This window comes from Rhinatrema bivittatum, chromosome 1, assembly GCF_901001135.1.
Source record: "Rhinatrema bivittatum chromosome 1, aRhiBiv1.1, whole genome shotgun sequence".
NCBI classification, from domain to species: domain Eukaryota; kingdom Metazoa; phylum Chordata; class Amphibia; order Gymnophiona; family Rhinatrematidae; genus Rhinatrema; species Rhinatrema bivittatum.
This window is the reverse complement of record NC_042615.1, coordinates 111,032,703-111,057,497: the sequence shown is the minus strand read 5'-3', so window position 1 is coordinate 111,057,497 and position 24,795 is coordinate 111,032,703. Positions and strand designations below refer to the sequence as shown.

At 45.3% G+C, this 24,795-nt stretch overlaps 1 protein-coding gene across 4 annotated transcripts in view; it reads right to left on the bottom strand.

Moving 5' to 3' along the window:
* The window catches only part of TENM3 (teneurin transmembrane protein 3), a 1,731,308-nt gene that overhangs the window by 157,793 nt on the left and 1,548,720 nt on the right, over positions 1–24,795 (bottom strand). For all 4 annotated transcript variants that reach the window (XM_029581140.1, XM_029581227.1, XM_029581302.1 and 1 more), the window contains one exon: positions 924–1,140. In XM_029581140.1, the coding sequence (XP_029437000.1) occupies positions 924–1,140 (217 nt within the window). The remainder of the gene's footprint in view (positions 1–923; positions 1,141–24,795) is intronic.

Sequence of the window (24,795 nt, the reverse complement as noted above, 5' to 3'; positions counted from 1 at the left end):
AGTCATCTGACCTTGTGTGGCCTGATAACTATCTTCTTAACAGGATATCTTCAAAAGATATCCAGTTAAGTAGCACTGTCAAAAACAAAAATTAAAAAAAAAGTAAAGCAACCTTATTCTCTCTCTTCCCAAATGTTTTATATATGGTCCTGTTGGGCGATCCACCCCCCATTTCCCCATTTTGAATTATGATTAATCCTGATTTTTCCTTGGACTCTCCCACCTACCTGAAGTCCCAATAGCCAGGGCTGCATCCCCCCATTCCCTTCCCCAATAACACTATCTGCAGTTTACGCTTCCAGTGCAGGAAGCCAGCTAGAAGCCTGGAAGCGTAAACTGAGGGTAGTTTATTCTTCCAGCACTGCTTCTGTCAGAAGCAAGGCTAAAGCACTGAGTGCAGGTATGTTTAGTCCATGCTCCAGGCAGGACTTTTCTTTTGGCATTGGGTGGGGGTGAGATGGGGGATGGGGGATGGGGGAGGAAGGCCCTGGCAATTGGGACTACGGGTGGGTAGGAGAGTTCAGGGAGGAAGCAGGATTAATCTATCATTCAAATAGTACAGCCTGACCACCAAATGCAAGTTTTCTTTAATTTAGGAGGGGTTTGTGGACAATGTGGGGGGCACAGCTCGACAGGGCCATATATAAAATTTGAGCCTATCTTTTGAAGATATCTGGTTAAGTAGCTAGTTATCTGGCCACATAAGCCTGAAGCAGGTCTAACGTTATCTGGCTAACTTAGCTCTCAAAATGCCTCTTTTTTATTTGGCTACATTTTAGCCAGATGACTGCTTATTGATAAGTGGCTCAATATTCCAAATCTTGCCATTTAGATACATAATTTGTGAGTTATCCACCCAAATGACTTTGCATATTGACCTCATTATGTAATCCTTCAAGTCTTCAAAACACTGGCAAATGTACCTTTTATTGAAGGGGCTATCCCCTGGTATTACATGGGTGCTGTCAGGTCCTGTAAGGAAACTGATCCTGTCATAGAAAGATCTGGCTGCTTGCTGAGATGGCGATTGCTGACTTTGGCTGATGATGTCTTGAGGATCAGGCAGGCCACGACAGTAAGGCTGATTCTGGCAAGAAGTCTGTAAGCAGCAATCAGGATCCATACAATCAATTAAGCCATCTGCAAACAGAAATTCAAAGGAATAAACTGAGTTTTGTTCTTTTAGGGCAGGTAATAATCAGTTTTCCTACAAGACTGTTTTGGTATTGCATATATTACTGTTGCAGAGTTATTGCATTCTGACATTGTAAAATTTCAGGTCATGAGACTTGGCTATGCAGAAAACATTTGTTTGTGGGGGGTTTTTTCATTATGCTCAGCAGATTCCTTCTTCTCCTTTGGGCCAACTCCAACTTGGCGTGCCATCAGCTTTTTTTCATGGTACAAAGGGATTTCACCATTTTTTTTCTCCTCCCTCCATCCTCCTGTCTAGCCTAACCATAGCTGGGACAGTGTTCTGGCTAAAAGACACCATTCACCTGTAAATAAAAGTGCTCTACAGCCAACTAATAGGTACTCCTCTTGAGTGATGGATGGATTGGTCTCCTTCCCTACTGTGGGCTGTGAACTCTATCTTCACAGCTCCAGCTCCTGCTACAACTACAATTAGAATGTTGATACAAAGGCAATAATGCTCATCTCATGGAGGCACTGTTTAATATCTTTGTGAGCGACATTGTGAAAGGGATAGAAAGTAAAGTTTGTCTTTTTGTGGATGATACTAAGATCTGCAATAGAGTGGACATGCTGGAAGGAGTAGAGAGAATGTGACGTGATTCAAATAATTTTGTACTTTATAAGGGCCAATTTTCAAAGAGTTTAGGATCCTAACTTTTGGAGATGTAGTAGGCCATATTGACAAAGTAAAGAGTAGCAATCACCTGGATGAGATGGTATGCCCCCCAGGGTTCTGAAGGAACTAAAAAATGAAATTTCAGATCTATTAGTTAAAATGTGTAATCTATCATTAAAATCATCCATTGTACCTGAAGACTGGAGGGTGGGCAATGTAACCCCAATATTTAAAAAAGCTCCAGGGCTGATCCGGGAAACTATAGACCAGTGAGCCTGACTTCTGTGCCAGGAAAAATAGTGGAAACTATTCTAAAGATCAAAATCACAGAGCAAATAGAAAGACATGGTTTAATGGAACACAGTCAGCAAGGAATTATCCAAGGGAAGTCTTGCCTCACAAATTTGCTTCATTTTATATAGAAGGGGTTAATAAAATTGTGGATAAAGGTGAACCGTTAGATGCAGTGTATTTGCATTTTCAGAAGGCATTTGACAAAGTCCCTCATGAGAGGCTTCTAAAAAAACTAAAAAGTCATGGGATAGGAGGCAATGTTCTTTTGTGGATTACAAACTGGTTAAAAACCAGGAAACAGAGAGTAGGATAAATGGTTAATTTTCTCAGTTGAAAAGGGTAAACTGTAGAATGCCTCAGGGATCTGTAATTTGATTGGTTCTTTTCAATATATTTATAAATGATCTAGAAAAGAATACGAGTGAGGTAATCACATTTGCAGAAGATAGAAAATTATTCAGAGTAGTTAAATCACAAGCAGATTGTGATAAATGGCAGGAGGACCTTGCGAGACTGGAAGATTGGGCATCCAAATAGCAGATGAAATTTAATGTGGACAAGTGCAAGGTGATGCATATAGGTAAAAATAACCCATGTTGTATTTACATGATGTTAGGTTCCATATTAGGAGCTACCACCCAGGAGAAAGATCTAGGCGTCATTGTAAATATACTGAAATCATCGGCTCAGAGTGCTGTGGCAATCAAAAAAGCAAACAGAATGTTAGGAATTATTAGGAAGGGAATGTGAATAAAATGGAAAATGTCATAATGCCTCTGTATTAGGGATGTGAATCATTTTAGGACGATTAAAATTATCGTCCGATAATTTTAATATCGTCTTAAACCGTTATGGAACACAATACAATACAGATTCTAACGATTTATCGTTATAAATCGTTAGAATCGTGAGCCGGCACACTAAAACCCCCTAAAACCCACCCCCGACCCTTTAAATTAAATCTCCCACCCTCCCGAACCCCCCCCAAATAACTTAAATAACCTGCGGGTCCAGCGGCGGTCCGGAACGGCAGCGGTCCGGAACGGGCTCCTGCTCCTGCATCTTGTCGTCTTCGGCCGGCGCCATTTTCCAAAATGGCGCCGAAAAATGGCGGCGGCCATAGACGAAAAAGATTGGACGGCAGGAGGTCCTTCCGGACCCCCGCTGGACTTTTGGCAAGTCTCGTGGGGGTCAGGAGGCCCCCCACAAGCTGGCCAAAAGTTCCTGGAGGTCCAGCGGGGGTCAGGGAGCGTTTTCCCGCCGCGAATCGTTTTCGTACGGAAAATGGCGCCGGCAGGAGATCGACTGCAGGAGGTCGTTCAGCGAGGGTTCCGGCGCCTAATTTAGGAGCCTACATTTAGGGGCCTAACTATTAGGGACCTAAATGTATGTGAATTTTCAGCTGAAAAGTTAGGCACCTAAGTTCAGTTGAAAATAGGTACCTAAGTTAGGGACCTAATTTAGGGCCTTATTTTCCAAACGGATCGCACGCGAAAAGTCCCTTATCAGGTGCGATACCAGGAGTCGGGGGCGGAGTTGGTCCCGGAAGAGGAGGAGTCGGAGCGTCAGCGGGGCCGACTTTGCAAAGACGCCGCAGATGGCGAAAAGGTAAGGGCCTTTTCGCGTCTGAGTTCGCGCCCAATAGCTACACCTTCTATGGTGGCGTTATTGGGTGCGAAACCAGCAGCGATTGCACCGCGGCAGTGCGATCGCTGCCAGCTAGCGCAGGACCGCCCCCCCGTTTCGGTCCCCGCCCCTCATTACCTAAAGTATCGCAGGCCTACGATACTTTAGAAAATGAGGCCCTTAGAGGCCTAAATTTAGGCACTCAGCTTTTTTTTTTTTTTTAAATATCTGCCCCAATATATTTTCATGGACAAATTTGTATGTTCAGATGAAAATGTTTTTTTAAGGCACATATTCTGCATGTCTCTACCTTCTGGTCTGCATTAAGTGTGGAATGAAGAGTCTTCCTCCTTCCAGTTTTTGACATGAGTGTGGTGTTAAGAGCCTTTAATCTAAGCAGGGTTGGTGCAAAGCTATCTGGCACCCTTGGTGAATGGTTCCCTAGTCAGTCAGGTTTACATGATACATAGAATATGCATGAAAAAGATTTGCATGCACTGTCTTCACTATATGCAAATTTATCTTGTGTGTATTCATTATGAATATACTGAAAACCTCACTGGCTGGGGGTCCACCCAGGATAGTTTTGGGAACTACTAGGTGACGCTTCAGCCTTGTGGACTGTACTTCCATTTGAAATTATGGCCTATAGGCTTGAGAGTTTTCTAATCAAACTCAAAAATCATTACAACCCCAACCACCACCCCTCACAGAATAATCCTGTATAAACACATACTTGGATATCATGTTTTAAATTTTGTTTCCTGCAAATGTGTCATACTGTATCATCTGTCATTTTTGGGAGTAAATTGCAAAACTAAACTCTACTCTTGAAAAGGCTTAGAGAAATTGGACGTACCAATACAGTATTATAGTGGTTTACCTCTTTCCTCAATGGACGCCAGCAAACAATAGTTATTTGATGTTAAGACCTGTGTCCCTCAGGGATCAACGCTTTCTGCACCCTTATTTAATGTTTATTTGGTGCTGATTTGCAAGGTTTTTGCCAATTTTGATATTGAATACCGTATACTTGCAGACGATATTCAGTTCCTTGTCACTATTGGGAATTCTGTTATTATAGCTCTAGAGAAGATAAAATTTGCTTTGGTTTCTAATAATCAAAGGTTATTGGAAAATAAGTTATCCCTCAATACGAGCGAAACTGAAATTCTATATTTAGCAACATACCCTAAAGAGAATATACCGGCTAATGTTCAAATCAACAGATCATTGATTCCTATAGCTCATCAAGCCTGAAATTTAGGGATTGTTATGGATACTACTCTCTCACTGCATCCACACATTACTAAGCTTGTCCAAAATACATATAATAAACTCCACATGATATGTAGAGTTCGCCCCTACATTGAGGAATATGACATAAAACCATAAAACATTCTTTAATAATGATTCCTTTGGACTATTGTAACGTGCTATTTATTGGACTTCCACAGAGTACTCTATGAGCTCTTCAATATGGCCAAAACTCAGCAGCTAGAATAATCTTAGGGACCCCTTTATGCAAACCCATTTCTCCAGTATTAGCACAATACCACTGGTTACCCATAGAATGGAGAATTAAGTTTTGAATTCAGTTATTTGTTTTTAAGGGTTTACATGGGCTTATGTCTCCTTCTTTTAACTCAGACTTAAAACTGTATCAATGTACAAGAACATTACGATCATTCTCGAATTTTAGATACTTCCTTTTTTTCAACATATTAGACTTGATGAATCACAGGAATGTCTATTTATGGTCCAGGGCCTCCTGTTTTGGAATACTCTACCCCTGAGGCCAAGAGACTTGCTTGATGAAACTAGTTAAAACCTTTCTATTTAAAAAAGTTTATAATATATTTTAGCATTGTTTCTGGGATTATTTTTTGATTTCATCTTAATATTGTTGCTAGGAATATTTTTCTGTTGTTTTACAAAGGTGCTATGTTACTTCTGGTGATATAAGAAACTATATTATTTCATATATAGTTTTAATGCAGTATAAAAAATACAAGATATAAGGATATAGGGGGTCATTTACTAAGCATTTTTCCCATAGATACAGAATGGGAGAAAACCTTTAGTAAATAGGGCCCATAAGAAGGTGTGACCTGAAAATGTGTGAAGTTACAGCATATTAACTGATATTGGAATTTTTTTCCTTTACATTATATATTGTTTTTTTTGTATAATATTTTATATCTTATTTGGTTTTTGATTGACTTGGATGTTTACTTTTTTATTTTATGTATTAATTTATATTATGATTAATTGTTGCTTAATTTACTGTGAATGTCTATTGTAAACCACCTAGAATATAGATAGGTAGAATATAATTTTTTAAATAAATAAGACATACTTAAATTTATAAATTCAAAGACATCCATACTGTATTGGTTGAAGGTAATCTCCGAAATGGCTAGCTAGGGTGAAAAAGGATGTTTCACCTTACTAATCACCATAGAAAAAACATTTCAAATTCTGTTGTCACTTCAGTAACAAAGATACAAACTTCAATTATCAGACACTTTGTGAAATAACAAAGAATGCTATAAAAATGTTACTCAGAACCCATATAAAATACCTGCCATATCAAAACAGAATTAAATCACAGAACACATACATTAACAACCTTATATGAAATGCAAAGGCAACCGGACCCTATCTGAAAAGCAACAGGGCCCACATCTATACACATCCTATTTGGAAAACAGAACTAGTTAGACTGCTACAGATCCTTAAATAGTATCTACACATTAGCACAATACCTTATCTTGGTCATACATGCAGAGCACTGCCTTTCACTATAAAATGAAAAACTGATCAAACATTAGAAATAGCAATATGCAGACAAAAACTGAATTTGTATTTGTTATGCTGTCCAGTTTAGCTTCACCCCCAACTTTCCTGATCCCTGCAGCCAGGAGACAAACAGAAGGGTACTGGATTAGGAATCAGAGTGGCAATTCTTTGCTCTGCAGCAGGGGGTTTCCAAACTTCACAAGGAGGAAATTTCAAATCATTAAGAGGGTGGGGAGGTAGTGTCCCCACTTGAGTTTCCCGAGTGGGAGAAGAGAGCATATTTTAGGTGGTTGGATAATTTGAAATACTGGGAAAGGGAGGGAATAGGGCTTTCATGCAAATGTTAGTAATATTTCTAGATTTCTCAAAAGATGGAAACCCTGCCATGCTCCCAAGTACCGTGCTTTCTGGCTTCCCCTTCCTTTGCATCTGTCCTCTTGAGGGGTGTGCATATCTTTTGTATGTGTGTGGTGCAACCCCTCCCCCTCCCTTTCACTCTTACCCCCTTACTTCCTTCCCTCCTCATTCTTAGCCTCTCTTTCCCTTTACTTCCCCTCTCTTCTCATCCTTCTCACTCAACCTACATTCCCTCTCATCCTACCCATTCCCTTCCTGCTCTCACTCCCTTCTCTCTCTCATCCCCTGCCCTCCCTTCACTCACCCCACCCCTTTCTTCTTGTTCTACTACTTCCCCTCTCTACCCTTCCCCTCACTTATGCTCCCATTCCATTTCCCCTCCTTTCTCTTCCTTCTTATACTCTCCTTTCATTCACCCCACATACCTTTCACCTACCTCTCTCCCTTCCCCATCCTACTTTATTCCCATCCATCCTCTCAGTGACCTCTTGCCCTACTTCCTTCCCTTCTCATTACCTCCCCTCTTTTCTCTTCCCTTTCCCACCTCCTCTCCTCCCTTAATTCACTCTACCTCCCCTCCCCTCTCTCACCCCCTCATTCACCCATTGCCCTCATGCTGGTGAGGCCTGGCTTCCCCGCCAGTGGCATCGTTCATTGGGAAGGTTTCTGGGACATCTTCTCCCTCTGGTGGGGCCTTGTCTCCCTGCCAGTGGTTTCATTCTTTGGGATGGGTCCTGGGATATCTTCTCCTGCTGGAAGAGCCTGGTCTCCACACCAGTGGAGTTGCTCACTGGGGCATGTAATAGTCTCTCTTCTCCCATTTGCAAGTCCTGGGCCCCTTTCTCCATGCCTGCCAGCATGAGTAAAAAAAAATTCCTCCACAAGTCAAAACTGGCCACACAAAGAAAAAAGCATGGAATGCCAAACAACCGAGCTTGGCAGGCTGGGTCCTGTTTGTGGCTCATAATTTGGGCATCCCTGCTCTGCCGTATTTGCTCCTCCAAGGTCACCACTTCCTTTCTACCCCTGAATGATAGGATGGAAGGGGCTGGATATAAGAACAGAGTGGCTTTTTTTTGTGTGTGTTTTCTGCACTGTCAGCCTTGTTATGAAACCCTACCCGCGGGTCCCCCCGCGAGCAGGTACTGCTTACCCCATGCTGCATGCTTCCCTGACGCGGCACGGATGCCACTGTCGGGCCCTCACCATGCGGCTGGAGCCGCGGACTTTGTTGCTCTCTCGCGGCCTGGAGGCCGCCCCTGTGTCCTGCCTTTTACTGCGGCCAGAGCCGCGGACCTTCTTGCCTTCCTAACGTGGCCGGAGTCGCCGCAGACGTATTTGCATCTTCACGGCTGGAGGCCACAAAAGCCTCGGTCTTTCCTGGTGGCTGGAGCTGCCCTCGAGGCTGCCTGCAGCAGCTGGAGCCGCTGTCATCATCGGGCCTGCTCCTCAGGCCCAGCCCTGCATCCCTGGCATCTGACGTCAGTGCAGGCCGCTGTCCGCGGTCCTGCACAGCTCTTCCTGCTCCCCTTAGGTGCCGGCACGCGTCTCTCTGCTATATTTAAAGGACCAGTTCCAGGAAGTGCTGCTGGCCCCACCTCTGATTGGACTTCCTGCTCCAGCCCTGTAAAAGGGCTGCTCCGTCAGTACGTCTTTGCCTTGCATCGGAGTTACTTCCCTCTGGAAGCTCCTGCCTGCCAGAGCTCCGTTAGGTCTTCTGTCTTCTTGTGGAGCTCCTTATCTCATCTTGTCTTCTCGTCATGTCAAGTCTTGTTCGTGCCTGAGGTCCCCGTCCAGGTGTCCTGTTGTCTCATCATAGATCTTCTGCTTCCTGATGTTCCAGGTTCCTTGGTGTCCTGCTCCTGTGTCCCTGTGCTCGTGAGCCTTCCGTACTGCCGGCTGTGGATCTCCAGGTGATGCTGCTTCGTCTTGGGAGATGCAGGCAGTGGACTCTGGTCCCTGCGCTCCTGAGCTTCATGTCCTGCCAGCCGTTGGTGGAGCTTCAGACGACATTGGCTCCGTCATTGGAGTTCTGCTTTGACTGGATCCTCTTCTGCGCTCGTCCCGTTCTCAGCGTGGTCCGTGATCAGCCTCCTCGGGCTGTGAAGGGCACGCAGTGGGACAGGGTGGGCCGTGACCAGTCCCACGGGTGGACTGTGTAGGGCGCCCTGAGAAACAGTGCCAATGTCCTTCCGCCCAATCTCTCGTCTCGTCTGGACTTCGTCAAGTTCCTCTTCTCGTCTCGGATGCCGTAGCATCAGTCTTGGTATCATGTCAACGTCTTGTTCCTGATGTCATCGCATTGACCCTGGTCTGGGATGCCGTCGCATCAGCCCTGGTGTCATGTCTTTGTCTGTGATGCCGTCGCATCAATCCAAGTCTATCTTGTCTTCGTGTCAAGGTCCGTCTGCCCTCGACCTCAGGCCAGGCCTGCTGCTCCATGCCGATCCAAGCGGCAGGTCCGAAAGGGCTCGGAATGGTCGGAGGACCATTCACATTCCAACATCATCTTGTTGTTGGCCTTGGGAGCTTGCAGGCCTGGCAGAGGATAAGATCGTCTGCCATAGTGGAACACGCCTTCAACCCTCGGTTCGGTCCTGGATCCGTCTGGGGTCGGGCTGAGGCCCATGGGCACACGAAATCACCCTCATCTAACAAGCCTCTCCTCTCTTGTTTCCTGTATGCTGCATGGAAGAGGAGGCATTGGGGTAGGAAACAGAAGGCTGCCTGAAATTTGGATCACTGGCAAATAATCAAGGCAGAGTCCTGTGTGTTCATACAATGGACCACTTGGTACGCAGAACATAGCAAAACTGGCCCTTTTTTCCCTTAGGTAAAAGCAGTCCTGAGGATGAAATGCTAATAATAAATGGACATGGATGTTGATGTCTCCTTATTAAGTGTCTCTTCCCCTCTTTCCAGGATAAAGCATCTGCCTTGCTTTTCTGTGACCTTGGATGATAGGTCAATGCAAAGTTAAACTGAGAGAAGAATGTGGCTGGCACATTTGTCTGGGATATATATTTCAGATGGTCTTTAGAAATTTTAGGTTCTTATGAATGTGAAAACTTAGATTTGGTGTCATGGCCCTTCCAGAAGAATATGCCATCCCTCATATTGGGGTAGATTTTTAAAAACTGCGCGATCGCGTACTTTTGTTTGCATAGCCGCGCGTATCCTCTAAAATCCTGGATCGGCGCGTGCAAGGCTGCCGATTTTGGGCAGCCGGCGCGCGCCAAGCCGCGCAGCCTGCCTCCGTTCCCTCCGAGGCCGCTCCGATTTTGGAGCGGCCTCGGAGGGAACTCTCTTTCGCCCTCCCCTCACCTTCCCCTCCCTTCCTCTACCTAACCCACCCCCCCGGCCCTATCTAAACCCCCCCTACCTTTATCCATGGATTTACGCCTCCCGGAGGGTGGCGTAAAACCACACGCGCCAGCGGGCTGCTGGCGCGCCGAGACCCGACCCAGGGACGGTTCCGGAGGGCGTGGCCATGCCCCCGGAATGCCCTGGCCCGAAACCACGCCCCCGGGCCCTCCCCCAAAACGCCACGTCCCCCCCAAAACGCCGCATCGTTCGGCCCCACCCCCGACACACCCCCGTCCAAAAACCCTGGGACCTACGCGCGTCCCGGGGTTCTGCGCGTGCCGGCGGCCTATGGAAAATAGGCGCGCCAGGGCCTGCTCGCGTAAATCCGGTCGGATTTACGCGAGCAGGGCTTTTAAAATCCCCCCGATACTGTCTTTATTGCCAGCTCTTTATCACAAATTTGGCAGTTTTTCTCTAATGCTGTCAATTTGTGGGCATAGTAGGCACATGAGAGGAGCATGTTCACTGATGTTTTTCTCTAAGAGAGAATAATCCCTGGAATGCATCTGTTCTACCGCAAAATGTTGCTCTGAATTGGAGTGTACCAAAACTGTAGCAGAAATGAAAGCTGTCTTTCAACATTCAAATGCCTATTGTTGTTCAGAAGTCCATTTGAATGAGATTTCCTTCTTTAGAACTTCTAACAGCATGACTTTCAACCTGGAAGAATCCTTGGATGAATCAACAATAGAAATTTGCTAACTACAAGAAGCATTGCACTTCTTTCACATCCATTTGGACTGACCATTCTGTGACTGCTTAAATCTTGCACGGGTCTATGCACAAGTCTTCTTGTGATATTATGTAGCCTAGGAATTCTAAGGATTTTTTGTCAAACTCATTTCTCTAGCTTTGATAATTAATGCCTTTTTTTTTTTTTTTTAAAGAAATCTAGAATCTCTAAATCTTGTTGGTCAGGTTGTGCTAGATTCTCCAAGAATATCAGAATATCCTCTAAATAGACAATTACTGTATGTACTGGTCTAACACTTCTTGAAACAAATCATTTACAATTTTTAGAACGTAGCTGGAAATTCCTTAATCCAAATAGCATTATTCGGTAATCAAAGTGTCCATATTGGATATAGAATGACGTTTTCCATTCATCCCCTCCTGAATACAAATTAGACAGTTGGTTTCCCCAAGATTTAACTTGGTAAAAATCTGGGCAGTCTGGAGATGCTCGAGGAGCTCACTAATAAGAGGGCAGAGGGTACCTTTTATAGATTATGATGGCATTAATGGCCCAGTAATCCACAAAGGTTTGGAGAGAACCATAAAGATCATCAAATTTTCCTGCAGATATTTATGTAGTACCTTTAGTTCCATTTTGGACAGGGAAAAAATTCTTACGAATGGAATCTCTTCCCTAGAAGCAAGTTTATTGAATGATTATAAACTAGATGAGGGCGTAATATGTCTACAGCCACCTCATCAGACAGTTCCCAAAATTCTAAGCATTTTTCAGGTAACTGTCCCACCTCTGCATGGGTTTTATGCAAAAAATTATTTGTCATTTGTTTTAATACCTATGAATATTAGGGTAAATTTTCAAAACCTTACGCACACTGGCCCAAAAGGCCCGGCCACGCATGTAAGTCCCAGGGCCTCGGGAAAGGAGCGGGGTGGTCCGGGGGGTGTAGCAAGGCATGGTTAGAGGTGCCCGGCACAGCTGCCACTGTGCAGGGGAATCACGTGCTGACAGGGTGCCGGCGCCCGTAACTTGCTCCTGCTCTGAGGCAGGAGCAAATGGTAAGACAAGGATTTGGGGGGGGGGGGGGGTTTAGGATAGGGCTAAGGGGTGGGAAGGTTAGTGGATGGGGTAGGAAGGTTAGTATGGGGTATGGAAGCTCCCTCCCATGCTGCTCTTAAATTGGAGCGGACTGGGAGGGAACTGGGAAGGCTGCGGGCGTCGGTGCGCACAGGTTCCACAAATGTGCACCCCCTTGCGTGCGCCGACCTCCGATTTCATAACATGTGTGCACTGGCATGCGCATGTTATAAAATCTTGTTTCCATGTGTGCGCACGTATGCAACTTTTTAAAATCTACCCCATTTTGTCTAATTTGCTGTAAACTTCTATTATTAATGTTTTATTGCTTGGACTCCACCTCAACCATGGCTATGAGTGCAGACAAAAAGTCCTTGTAAAATAATAAATAAATAAACACCTGAAACTCTATGCTCTCTTCTGGCCTATTGTCCTGTTCTAAATTGGGAAGACAATTATGTTGACAGAAGATAGAAGTAAAATTCAACTGGTGCATCTTCCACTGAATGTGTGTTGATGACATTCCAGAAATGGTAATGTCAAGATGATTACAAAGTGTGACATATAGATTAGATAAAAATATATTACCATCTGCTAATCATGAATTCTTGTCATTATCAATAACTCAGTTCCTGACCTGATGATAAAGGGGATAATTCAATAGTCTCCACTGCCATCTTCATCCCCTTCTCTTGTATTGTTGGGCAAATGTGAGGTCCATGAAACATAAGGAGAACTCCTCTAATGCTCATGTTGACAGCTTGGAATTGTCATGTGGGAGATTCAAGTTCCCAGTATTGTGTTTGCTCTGATAGAGCTTACCAATGCTTATCCCACACTCCTCCCATTTCTTGGAGTTGAGACTGCCCGTTTCCACTCTTGGGTACTCTGATGAGTTTCTGGCCTATTGGGGCTGTTGACTCATCTGTATCTGGCAAGCTTGCAATAAGGCAGAGGCAATCTCAACGGCATTTCTCCTCAACTGTCAGCCGATGCCTTGTGCCATCAATAATGATGGACTTGTCTAGAGATCATTGTCTACTGAAGGTGAGGCTTTTCTTCTTAACCAGAGTCTTATTACTTTTTGTCCTGGTTTCATTCCATCAGGCATCTGTCAATTTACACACAAGGAATGATCAGTGCCTCCAGGCTCCCCAGAGGGGTCCAACCATATCAGATAATCATTTTTGTGGCTTGCAAGTCCCCCTCTGAAAGAGCCTGCTGAATAATTCCAGACCTGATCAATAGCCCAGTAACAAAACACTGCAGGGCACTCTATCACTGTCTGTAAAGCTAGGCAAAATTTTTGTGACTATTCTCTGCTAGTTCAACACAGTCTGGTTTTGCAAATGCCTGAGAGATGGCGATTATGATTTGGACCTAATTTGAATGTAAGTGATAGTTAAGCCCATTTTAAGGGAATCTGTATTATAAGTATTGGATGTAGTCACAATCAGAATTTACAATGACTGAGAAAACCATAAACTTTTTTCTTTTTCTATCAAATTTATCTGGGAGTGATATTCAATGCTTCACAAATGGGTGGATGGCTGGGGTCAACCATTCGGTTTGGACCATCTTAGGCCCTTGCAGGGCAATAACCTTTGGCAGAAGGCTGTGAAGCTGAGTCTGTAAAATTTGAATGGCATTTATTAAGTCCTTCAAAATAACATACATAATGGCCAACTGCTTCATCCCAATCCAGCGTCTGGTATTAAACTGATTCAAGTCATTAGGGTATGTCTGTTTGCTTGCAAATGGTATGTAAGGAAGATGAAGAGGCTAGATGGCTGGATGAGGACTGAGCTAAGGTTAGTAAAACCAGGCCTAGCTTGGGAAGTGTCTAGGCAAAGTAGCTGCAACACCGGAGTAGGGTCAGAAGAAAGGTGTGGAGCAGATCACTGGATACAGAAAGGAACACTGGAGAGGACTGCAGAGCTTGATGTAGTGCAGGGAGAAGACCAAACAAGCAAAGGTTCTGGAGAACATATCTCAGGAGTCTGTAATACCAGCAAAGATGTACCTCTGTGCTGAACCAATGGGACCTTCCAAGAGTATGTTCAACTACCTGGACAAATGGAGGGTAAATGTCCCCCTGGCCCTTCCCTGACTCTGTATTTCCTCTGTAGCTTTCTGGCCTCTGCCTTCTAAGGTACCAGTTCAAGTCCTGATGATCCTGACAGGCAATCTCATCTAAGTTCTTATGCACCATTGTGCATCTGTTTGGCAAGAAGACTGGAACATGAGGAGTTTTGTAAGCCAAGAGTATAACAGTTACCTATAGCATAGTACCTGTTACTAGATGTTTGTTCATAAACCAGATGTTATACAATAAATATACTTTACTTTTTTTTATATGACAGAAGAAACATTTCTGGCAGTCCACAGTATAACAATAACCAGTGGTTGACTGCACTGTACTAGACAGAGGAAGAACACATTGAGCTGCCAGTATGTACAGTCACTAAACACCTCAAAGATAATTTTTAAAGGAATTACTCATGTACAATAATGTAACATACTATTGTAGCAATTTCAAAAGCCCAGTTATAAGCTTAAAGTGTACTTACATTCATGAAGGCTATCGACAATTCAGTGGCATATATTGTAGCAATTTTCAAAAGCCCACTTACACATGTAAAGTGCATTTACACATGTAAAACCCAGTTTTAACCATGTAAATCCTTTTGAACCCCATTTGTTTTATAATTACAAAACACTTCAAATAAAACCTGTGCCAAACACCATCCTAAATTTCCTGTTCCCCAGTTCTTGCATTGCCTCCATAACATGCAAATTTTCTCTCATGCATTTTCATTGTGGATATCCTGAAAACCCGAATGGCTGGGGGGGTCCCCAGGACAGGGTTGGGGACCACTGATCTGGGGCTTAATACACCCTTGCACTAGGAGGTGCAGTTTGACTGCTACAGATCACCTGGGGCCCCAGATGTAAAACACAGATTGCTCCTCACTAAATACAGAATTGACTACAAATTAGAAATAGAAACAGTGAGACAAAGTTTAACTGGAAAACACAAAATGTCAGACTCTCTCACAAGTGTAAAACCAGAGAAAAAAAAACAAATACATTTTTCCTGTACTTGTCACAATAGAAATATTCAGAGATGCACATTTCCCAAAAATAAGAGAAGATCAAATTCTTCCTACTTTCCATCTCACAGAAGCAGAACCAAGAGCAGCTACAGATCATACCCTGTCACCCTCTCAAATGCCTAGCAGTCGAGTCCCTCAACCCCCCTTCTCCCCTACCAGTCCCAAGCAGTATTTCTCCCTAGCCCCCTCTCCTCTCGCAGACCCCAGCAGCCTTACTTCTCATCCCCCTCCCAGATCTCCCAGTCTTGCTCCCATACCCCCTCTCCCTTCCCACACTCATCCCTAGCAGTCTTACTCCCCAGTCCCCTCTCCCTTCCCACACTCATCCTCAGCAGTCTTACTCCCCTGCCCCTCTCCCTTCCCACACTCATCCTCAGCAGTCTTACTCCCCAGCCCCTCTCCCTTCCCACACTCATCCCTAGCAGTCTTACTCCCCTGCCCCTCTCCCTTCCCACACTCATCCCCAGCAGTCTTACTCCCCAGCCCCTCTCCCTTCCCACACTCATCCTCAGCAGTCTTACTCCCCTGCCCCTGCCCCTCTCCCTTCCCACACTCATCCCCAGCAGTCTTACTCCCCTGCCCCTCTCCCTTCCCACACTCATCCCCAGCAGTCTTACTCCCCTGCCCCTCTCCCTTCCCACACTCATCCCCAGCAGTCTTACTCCCCAGTCCCCTCTCCCTTCCCACACTCATCCCTAGCAGTCTTACTCCCCAGTCCCCTCTCCCTTCCCACACTCATCCCTAGCAGTCTTACTCCCCTGCCCCTCTCCCTTCCCACACTCATCCCTAGCAGTCTTACTCCCCAGTCCCCTCTCCCTTCCCACACTCAACCCCAGCAGTCTTACTCCCCAGTCCCCTCTCCCTTCCCACACTCATCCCTAGCAGTCTTACTCCCCTGCCCCTCTCCCTTCCCACACTCATCCCTAGCAGTCTTACTCCCCAGTCCCCTCTCCCTTCCCACACTCAACCCCAGCAGTCTTACTCCCCAGTCCCCTCTCCCTTCCCACACTCATCCCTAGCAGTCTTACTCCCCTGCCCCTCTCCCTTCCCACACTCATCCCCAGCAGTCTTACTCCCCTGCCCCTCTCCCTTCCCACACTCATCCTCAGCAGTCTTACTCCCCAGCCCCTCTCCCTTCCCACACTCAACCCCAGCAGTCTTACTCCCCTGCCCCTCTCCCTTTCCACACTCATCCTCAGCAGTCTTACTCCCCTGCCCCTTTCCCTTTCCACACTCATCCTCAGCAGTCTTACTCCCCTGCCCCTCTTCCTTTCCACACTCATCCCCAGCAGTCTTACTCCCCTGCCCCTCTCCCTTCCCACACTCATCCCTAGCAGTCTTACTCCCCAGTCCCCTCTCCCTTTCCACACTCATCCCCAGCAGTCTTACTCACCAGTCCCCTCTCCCTTCCCACACTCATCCCCAGCAGTCTTACTCCCCTGCCCCTCTCCCTTCCCACACTCATCCCTAGCAGTCTTACACTCCCCAGTCCCCTCTCCCTTTCCACACTCATCCCCAGCAGTCTTACTCACCAGTCCCCTCTCCCTTCCCACACTCATCCTCAGCAGTCTTACTCCCCTGCCCCTCTCCCTTCCCACACTCATCCCCAGCAGTCTTACTCCCCCCAGTCCCCTCTCCCTTTCCACACTCATCCCTAGCAATCTTACTCCCCTGCCCCTCTCCCTTTCCACACTCATCCCTAGCAGTCTTACTCCCCTGCCCCTCTCCCTTCCCACACTCATCCCTAGCAATCTTACTCCCCTGCCCCTCTCCCTTTCCACACTCATCCCTAGCAGTCTTACTCCCCTGCCCCTCCCTTTCCACACTCATCCCTAGCAAGTCTTACTCCCCTGCCCCTCTCCCTTTCTACACTCATCCCCAGCAGTCTTACTCCCCTGCCCCTCTTCCTTTCCACACTCATCCCCAGCAGTCTTACTCCCCTGCCCCTCTCCCTTCCCACACTCATCCCCAGCAGTCTTACTCCCCAGTCCCCTCTCCCTTCCCACACTCATCCCTAGCAGTCTTACTCCCCTGCCCCTTCCTTTCCACACTCATCCCCAGCAGTCTTACTCCCCAGCTCCCTCCCAGACCTCTCACTCATGCTCCCCAGCCCTCTCCCCTTCTATACCCATCCCTAGCAGTTCTTACTCCCCAGCTCCCTCCCAAACCTCTCACTCGTGCTCCCCAGCCCTCTCCCTTCTCACACCTATCCCCAGCAGTCTTGCTACCAGTTTCCCAGTCCCCCCTCCCCCTGTGTTAAGGTCACTGAAAGTCTGAGAGTATGGGAGGCCTTTCATATTTTCTCAGACTCACTGACCTTAACATTCAAATGCTGCCACTGAGTCCAGCCAGCAGCACTTATATCCTCCTGCTGAATATCCTACCTCAGAGTCCTCAGTCCAGGACAACAAGCAGGCACAAATTCAAGTCATGTCAAATTCTCTGTCTCTAACAGACTGCTTCTTTCAGCAGCTCCTGGCCATTTCACACTTGCACTCTGCTTTTTGCATGAAGTAGAAGGCGGGACCTTGCTTCAAGCCGATTTGCTGAGACAAGGTCCCACCTGTTATGCCCGTTGGTTGCAGATGGCTGCAACCGCTGTTGCTCACCTCCTTCGTTGCGGCTTTGACTCCGTTGGGAAGACTTGCAGCCTCCGCCAGCTATCGCCGGCCTGCTTACCATTCCCGGGCCTCCCTGGATGCTGCGGATGCTGCCGAACACCATCTTGCCCTCGGAATCCCTTCGGCACGTGCGCGCACAGGCCAGTCTTAAGCACGTCATGGTGGGAACCTCAGGGCATTCCCTCCGGATAATGTCATCCTTCCAGGACATTTAAGCCGGGTGGCTCGCCTACCGACGACTTGGCAAACGAGTTCCCTCATTGCTGAATCTGCTTCGCTCACTAAGGACTTCCCGTTCCAGTACCTGCTCCTTCGGCGTGAGACGCTCTGGGTACCCGCTCCTCGGGGGCCATTCCTTGTCTCTGGCTATCTGCTCCTCGGAGGGCCTATCGCCTCGGACTGCTGCTTGCCCTGTTCCCCAGGGCTTCTCCTGGAACCTTCGTTACTGTGAGTACCTCTGCTCTACAGACCACTACTGTACCATCTCTAGTGAGGAACCCTCATCGATGTACTCCGCGCTGCGGACCTCTGCCGTGTCATCCCTTAGTGAGGAACCCTCATCGATGTACTCCGCGCTGCGGACCTCTGCCGTGTCATCCCTTAGTGAGGAACCCTCATCGATGTACTCCGCGCTGCGGACCTCTGCCGTGTCATCCCTAAGTGAGGAACCCTCATCAGTGTACCCCGTGCTGCGGACCACTACCGTGTCATCTCTCCTGAGGAGCCTCATTGGTGTACCCTGCTCTGCAGACCATTGCCGTATCTTCACTACAGCGGTATTCCCCTTGGGTATACCCCACCGCACAGACTCTGTGACTTTCTCCTGCACTCCCTGCTGCACGGGCAGTGACTCTCTATTTCTCTAATAAAGACTCTATTCCACAGCTGTGTCTGCCATCTGCTGAGACCTTGCCTCCCGACGGTGAGGCTCACAGGGCTCCTCCCTGTGGGTGGTACCATCTCTCACCTCGGCCCAGGGCCCACATACCTACAAATCCTAACACTGCCTTCTGCCCCATACTGTGCTGTTCTGCTCTGCAACTTCTGTCTGATTGGCCCATCTCTGTGAAGATCCCTTCCTGCACCATCCTCAGGTTTGCTCCAGCATGCGTGCGTGCCACGATCATCTTACTGGCCCAACGGCGGCGGCTCTGGCCCCTCTCCTCTCTGTTATGCACATAGGGGATGGTTGCCGGATGCTGTTCCCCCTACAGACAAGTCACAAGCGGCTCTGTGGCTAGAAAAAAATAAAGGTCGAGGGCTGAGGCCAAGGATTCACTGAATCCCTTGAAGACTCTGACCGCATGCCACTGGTTAGCAGTAGTTCCAAAGGATTGTAGTCTTACAGATGTGTTTCCTTATTACAAAAGTGGAAACAAGGAGGAGTCTGGGAACTATAGGCTGGTTAGTTTAATCATGGCGGTAAACATATTAATGGAATCACTGGTAAAACAGAGACTAGTGCAGTTTCTGGAATCCAATGGATAACAAGATCCGAGCTAGCATGGTTTTACCAGAGGTAGTCTTACCAGACAAACGTAATTAATTTCTTTTACTGGGTAACCAGAGAGTTAGATTAGGGAAGAACACTAAGTGTATTGTACTTGGATTTGAATAAGGCCGTTGATACGGCTCCCCATCAGTGACTTATAAATAAATTGAGTGCTCTAAAGTGAGTGACACATTAGAAACTGGTTGAGTGGGAGGCAACAAAGGGTACTGGTTATTAGTGCTGCAGGGATCAATCCTTGGTCCAGTTCTGTTCAACATTTTCTTATGCAATATTGCATAAGGTCTATCAGGGAAGTTGAGCCTTTTTGAGGGTAGACACCCTGAAAGGTATGGAAAAAAATGAGGAAGGATCTAGAGAAGCTTCAAGAATGGACTAGAAATTGGCAGATAGGATTTAATTTCTCAAAAATGCTGTCATGCATTTGGACTGCAAAACTCCAAGGGAGCAGTACTATATAGGGAGCGAAGGATATAAACACTACTAAAATGGCCAACAGTCTTGATCAAACGTGCCTACCCGGAATAGTACTGCTCACAAAAATGTCTTCCCGCGTGCATCCATGTATTTATACCACTATCCTGCTGTTAAGGACCTCTATGTTCATCTATTGTTACTGTGTTAACCTTTATTCCATACTGCACTACTGTTATCCCTTTCCCAGTTCCCACTCCCTGTTATAATGTATTTTCCATTCTGCAGTTCAAATGTAAACCTGTGTGATGTCTCGACTAATACCAGCATATAAAAGATTTGAAACAAATAAATAAATAAAGCATATGGGGAAAAGATCTAAATATGTATATCCTGGAGAAAATGAGGGAAAGGAGATATGTGATAAAGACATTTAAATATGGAGGCATAGTCTAGTGATTGAATCAGTGGGCTGAGAACTTGGGAAGCCAGGGTTTAAATCACCTTTTCTCCCACTGACACTCCTTGTGATCTTGGGAAGTCACTTCACCCTTAGGGACTCATTAACTAAGCAGTGGTATTTTTTCCCTATGGGAAAACAGTGTGGGAGTCAGAAAGCTGCAGTAAATGACCTTGCTGCACCCTCGGTATTTCCCCCCCCATGGTATTTTCCCAGGGGTAAAAATACCATGGGCGCAAAAGCCCCCCAAAGAATGCGCAACTGTAGCCCCTGGACTGTGGGCCGCCATTACTTAAAGAGGCCCCCCCCCCAATAATAGTACAAAATTTGGGGGTTTGAACAGACCCCCCTGTCCCACCCACCACCCTTGAAGCAACCAATACAGCTAAATAATAATTTAAAAAAACCCACACTTTTAAAATTGGCACAAGTCCTGCCCCCCCCCCACTCCCTCCAGAAAAAATTCAGCCTCTGGAGGCTAGGACCCCTACCCACCCACCCTAGCCCATTCTATGGTCCCCCCTGCACATAGAAAATGATCCTTGGTGGTGCAGTGAATCCTCATTTACAGACAAAATTCATCCTGGTGGTCTAGTGGAGCACCTACCCTTGCCAATTCCTTGGACCCCTCTTTATTTTTCAAAGTCTGCCTCATGCTCCATTGTGAGCTTGGAGCAGCCCCTATGCTTTGGGCCCTCACTGGAGCACCAGGGAGTTTATGAAAGCTAAGGGAGGGGGGTCCACAGAATGGACTAGGGTCAGAGTCAACTAGACCACCATAGTGATTTTTGTCTGTAAGGGGGTCTACTTGACCGCCAAGGATCATTTTGTATGCGCGGATTGAAGTTCCTGGGGCTGGATTTGTTTAGTGAAGTGAAGGGGTTGGAGTGAAGGTTGAGTCAATACATATTTTCTTTTATTTGACTACAATGGCTGTTTCCAATGGTGGCTGAGGGAGAGTACTATGCATATATTCTGGTTATTTTGAAACCTTCTGGTAGGGTCTTACTCAGGGCCATCGGTCCAGGCCTGGGAGCCTCGGGACATGCGTTAATGTCCTGAGGCTCCCGGGGGAAGTTAGCTATAACTCTAGAGTTGTAGCTAATTTCAAATCAAATAACATAGCTTGTGAATTTGTCTGCAAGCTAAGGCCTGGATTTATCAAAATGCGGTAAATATCGCATGTGATGGGAAAAGGGGTGTGTTTTATGGTAATAGGGAGTTTATTGAAATTTTCACTAATACCTATGCAAAGAGCTAAGATACTGCAAATTGTGATAACTTTTTTGCATTTTGATATATGTGCCAGAATGTGGTATGTCCTACATACAACCACTGGGGGACCATGTTTACCATGAGAGAGAGAGAGAGAGAGAGAGAGAGAGAGAGAGAGAGAGAGTGAGTGAGTGAGTGAGTGTGAGAGAGAAAGAGCACTTAGCCATAATGCCCTGACCCTAAATAGGTATTTATATCTCTATGGGAGGCCCACCTAGTAACTCGAGGTGTGGTTTAGGTATTAGTGTACGGGTTAGGGGCCACTTTGACATTCAATGTGAGACGTACAAACGGAACAGTGCTCTCTTTTGAACATTTGATGACCCTCGGAGTGAGGAAACTCACCCAAAGATGAGATTTGTGCAATGTTCTCTCAACCTAGCTTGATGGACTCTCTACCTGGGTAACACCCACCCCTAACTCCTCCTCTTTTTCAGATTTGCATTCCACCATACGATATGGTGCTATCACATGTGTTAAGGGGGCTTTTCGCATACGATAATGCATTTTGATAAATGAGGGGGTAAGTTCTTTGATTTACATATCTAGGGTATTAATAAGCTCCTTAGCAAGCATTTGCATGCCAATGAGCTCATTTAAATATGCAAGGTGCTGGGGCTCCTATAACATAAGATGTTTGAAATATCTTGAAATATCTCATGTTATCCCCATTTTGGGTCAGTCACCACACGAAAAACAGAATTTTTTGCATGAGAAATGGCCCAACGCAGCTTAACGAATGAGCCCCTTAGATTGAAAGTCCACTTTGTACAGGGACCTATCATCTGTGCCTGAATGTAACTCGCCTTGAGTTATCAATAAAAAGCCATGAGCTAAAATCACAAATAAAGAAATAATATCTCCAAGGAATAAAAGCATAGGAGGCAGGCCTCTTTCAATTGAAAAGAGGCTCTAGAATGAGAAGTCATGTGATGCAGGTAAAAGGGGATAAACCCAGACCAAGTGTTAACTTTTACGTTCTGACATGTTTTATAGTTAACATTTTTTTTTTAGCTAACAGGATGGATTGTAAGTTACAGATGGAAAAGATGTAGTTCCTCTCCTTAATCTCTCTGCTTTTTTTTAACCACCTCTCCTGTGTTTGATTTGCTCTATCATTTTCCCTTCACCACTGACAATTAGCTCCATGTGCTAGGCATTTTTATATAATTTTCAAACAAGGAGGCAGAGCTAGAGCTAGAGAGGACTATGCATGCTTATTTTAGCACCCAAGTGCCATTTGTGTAGTTTCCACATGGTATTTACTGATCAAGCAGATATAGTGCCAAGGCACTATGGAAGTAATTTTCAAAACATTTACATCCCTACAACTGAATTTTACGCATGCAAATGTAGTTTACGCATGTAGGTGGGATTCTGAAAATTGCTATAATATATGCCATTGAATTGTTAATAGATTTTACATGCATAAATGCACTTTAAGCATGTATATTGGCTTTTCAAAATTATTATGTCTGTATGGTACATTTACAAGTGCAACTCCTTTGAAAATTACCTCCTTTGCATGTAGGATTAGCATGCATATTAACTGTGGATGTATGGTATAAATACATTTTAGTGGACACACTGAAACATTTATTGCAATGCCATTAAGTGCCATTTTAGCGTGCACCAGAAAAAAAAGTGTGAATTTTAATTCACAGGACCTCTAATGTTGAAGTAACTTCACAGTGCATAGGGAATCCGGATCTGAATGGTGCAGTAACTAACTAATCCAGAAGTGGAAGGGTGTCTATATAAAAACAAGGCACTCACAGATGACCTTTCTTTAGAGCCCCATACAGGCATCACACTTTCCTCTCTTCAAGCTTCCTTTTCTAATTTTCTAGAATGGATTACTAAGTGATGTGCTGCAGGAGGTTTTACAGGAGCCCCTTGTTAAATTATTTTATGAAAACAAAGAGCCTTTCATTCCATGGAGATTTGACAAGTGCTCCTTTGATAAGAAATTGGCAGGACATGGTTGGGATTACATCATGCTAAAACTATTTTTAATGCGCTTCCATTGCCTTCTTGAACTTTAGAATTACTAATGAAAAATTCAGCTGTGGGCAGACCCCATTGCTAAAGGTCATAGCAGTGCATGTGTGCAATGCAGCAGGCTCAGTTTTGCTATTCGACTGGGCTGGCACAGAAACAACACATGTGAATCAAGAGGGAGAAGAGATGGTGGGTTGGCTCTATATCAGCCTTCCCTCATAGCCCAAGACCTTGAGGATAGCAGGGTACCTGAGCTGCCTGTGTATGCCCTTTGGTATGGAGGAATCAAGAGGTAAAAATTTACCTCTATTATTAAATACCGGTATTCCCGTGGCGTTTATAAATCATCTGATATTGGTCTTGTTGAAACAGTATGTCACCACAATCTTACAACACAGTTACAATGGGAGCGTGCATGCTCCCCTTTGATGTATTTTATTTAATTCCAAACTCTATTATAATTTGCTGTGCTTCCCTTGCACCAACTTGTTCAAGTTTCTAAACCTGGTATGCACTGACAGCCAAAGACATTGTTTGCATCTTCTGATCCCCTTCCTCCAGTCCAGATAATATCAGGTGCACTTGCAACAACAAATGCTTATACTCAGTCATTCATCTTTGTTATTTTATAAAAAGCAAATGTGCATCTGGCATATAGTCTGCAGGTCATAAAGCTGCATGAGATTGACACCTACTGAACTAATCAGCTGGAAATGCATTTTTACAAGCCTCTCTGCGAACATCAATCAGACAAAGAATCTCATTTTCACCAGCCAAAATGCAGGGGCACATTGTTTGTTATTTTTGAGGAGAGTTTATCAGCAACTTGCCCAAGCAAATGACGGATGGTTATGAATCTGACTTCCCCTATCTTTGGACAACTTTCTTTTTAAATAGAAGCTACAAAACTGCAGATAAATAGTATCTAGTATAACTAACTTGAACAGCAAGCTGCTTACACTGTTCCAAAAAGGTAAAAGAATTTTGGCACGTTATCAAAATGCACAGATTTGGGGCTTGATATTCTCCTATTCTATGTCTATGGGAAAAAAGCTTAATGAATCAGGACATTAATAGTTAAGTTAAATTCAAATCATTTTATTAATAATAAAAACTCCATACAGGAATAGGACATAATATAATAGCTCCTTTTATATACCATGCCTACAATCAAGTTTTAGCTTCATACTATAATGAAAAAACTTCCAATAGGTTGTAAAAGTCAGTTAGTAGCTGCAACTTTAAAGGAAAATTTACCTACAGGATTCCCATCATGATCCTTAATGACTCTAAGAAATGGCTCTAATGATAACAAGAATAGTAAAGGTGAGAGAGGGTGACCATGATGAGTACCTCTCTGTAAATGGAC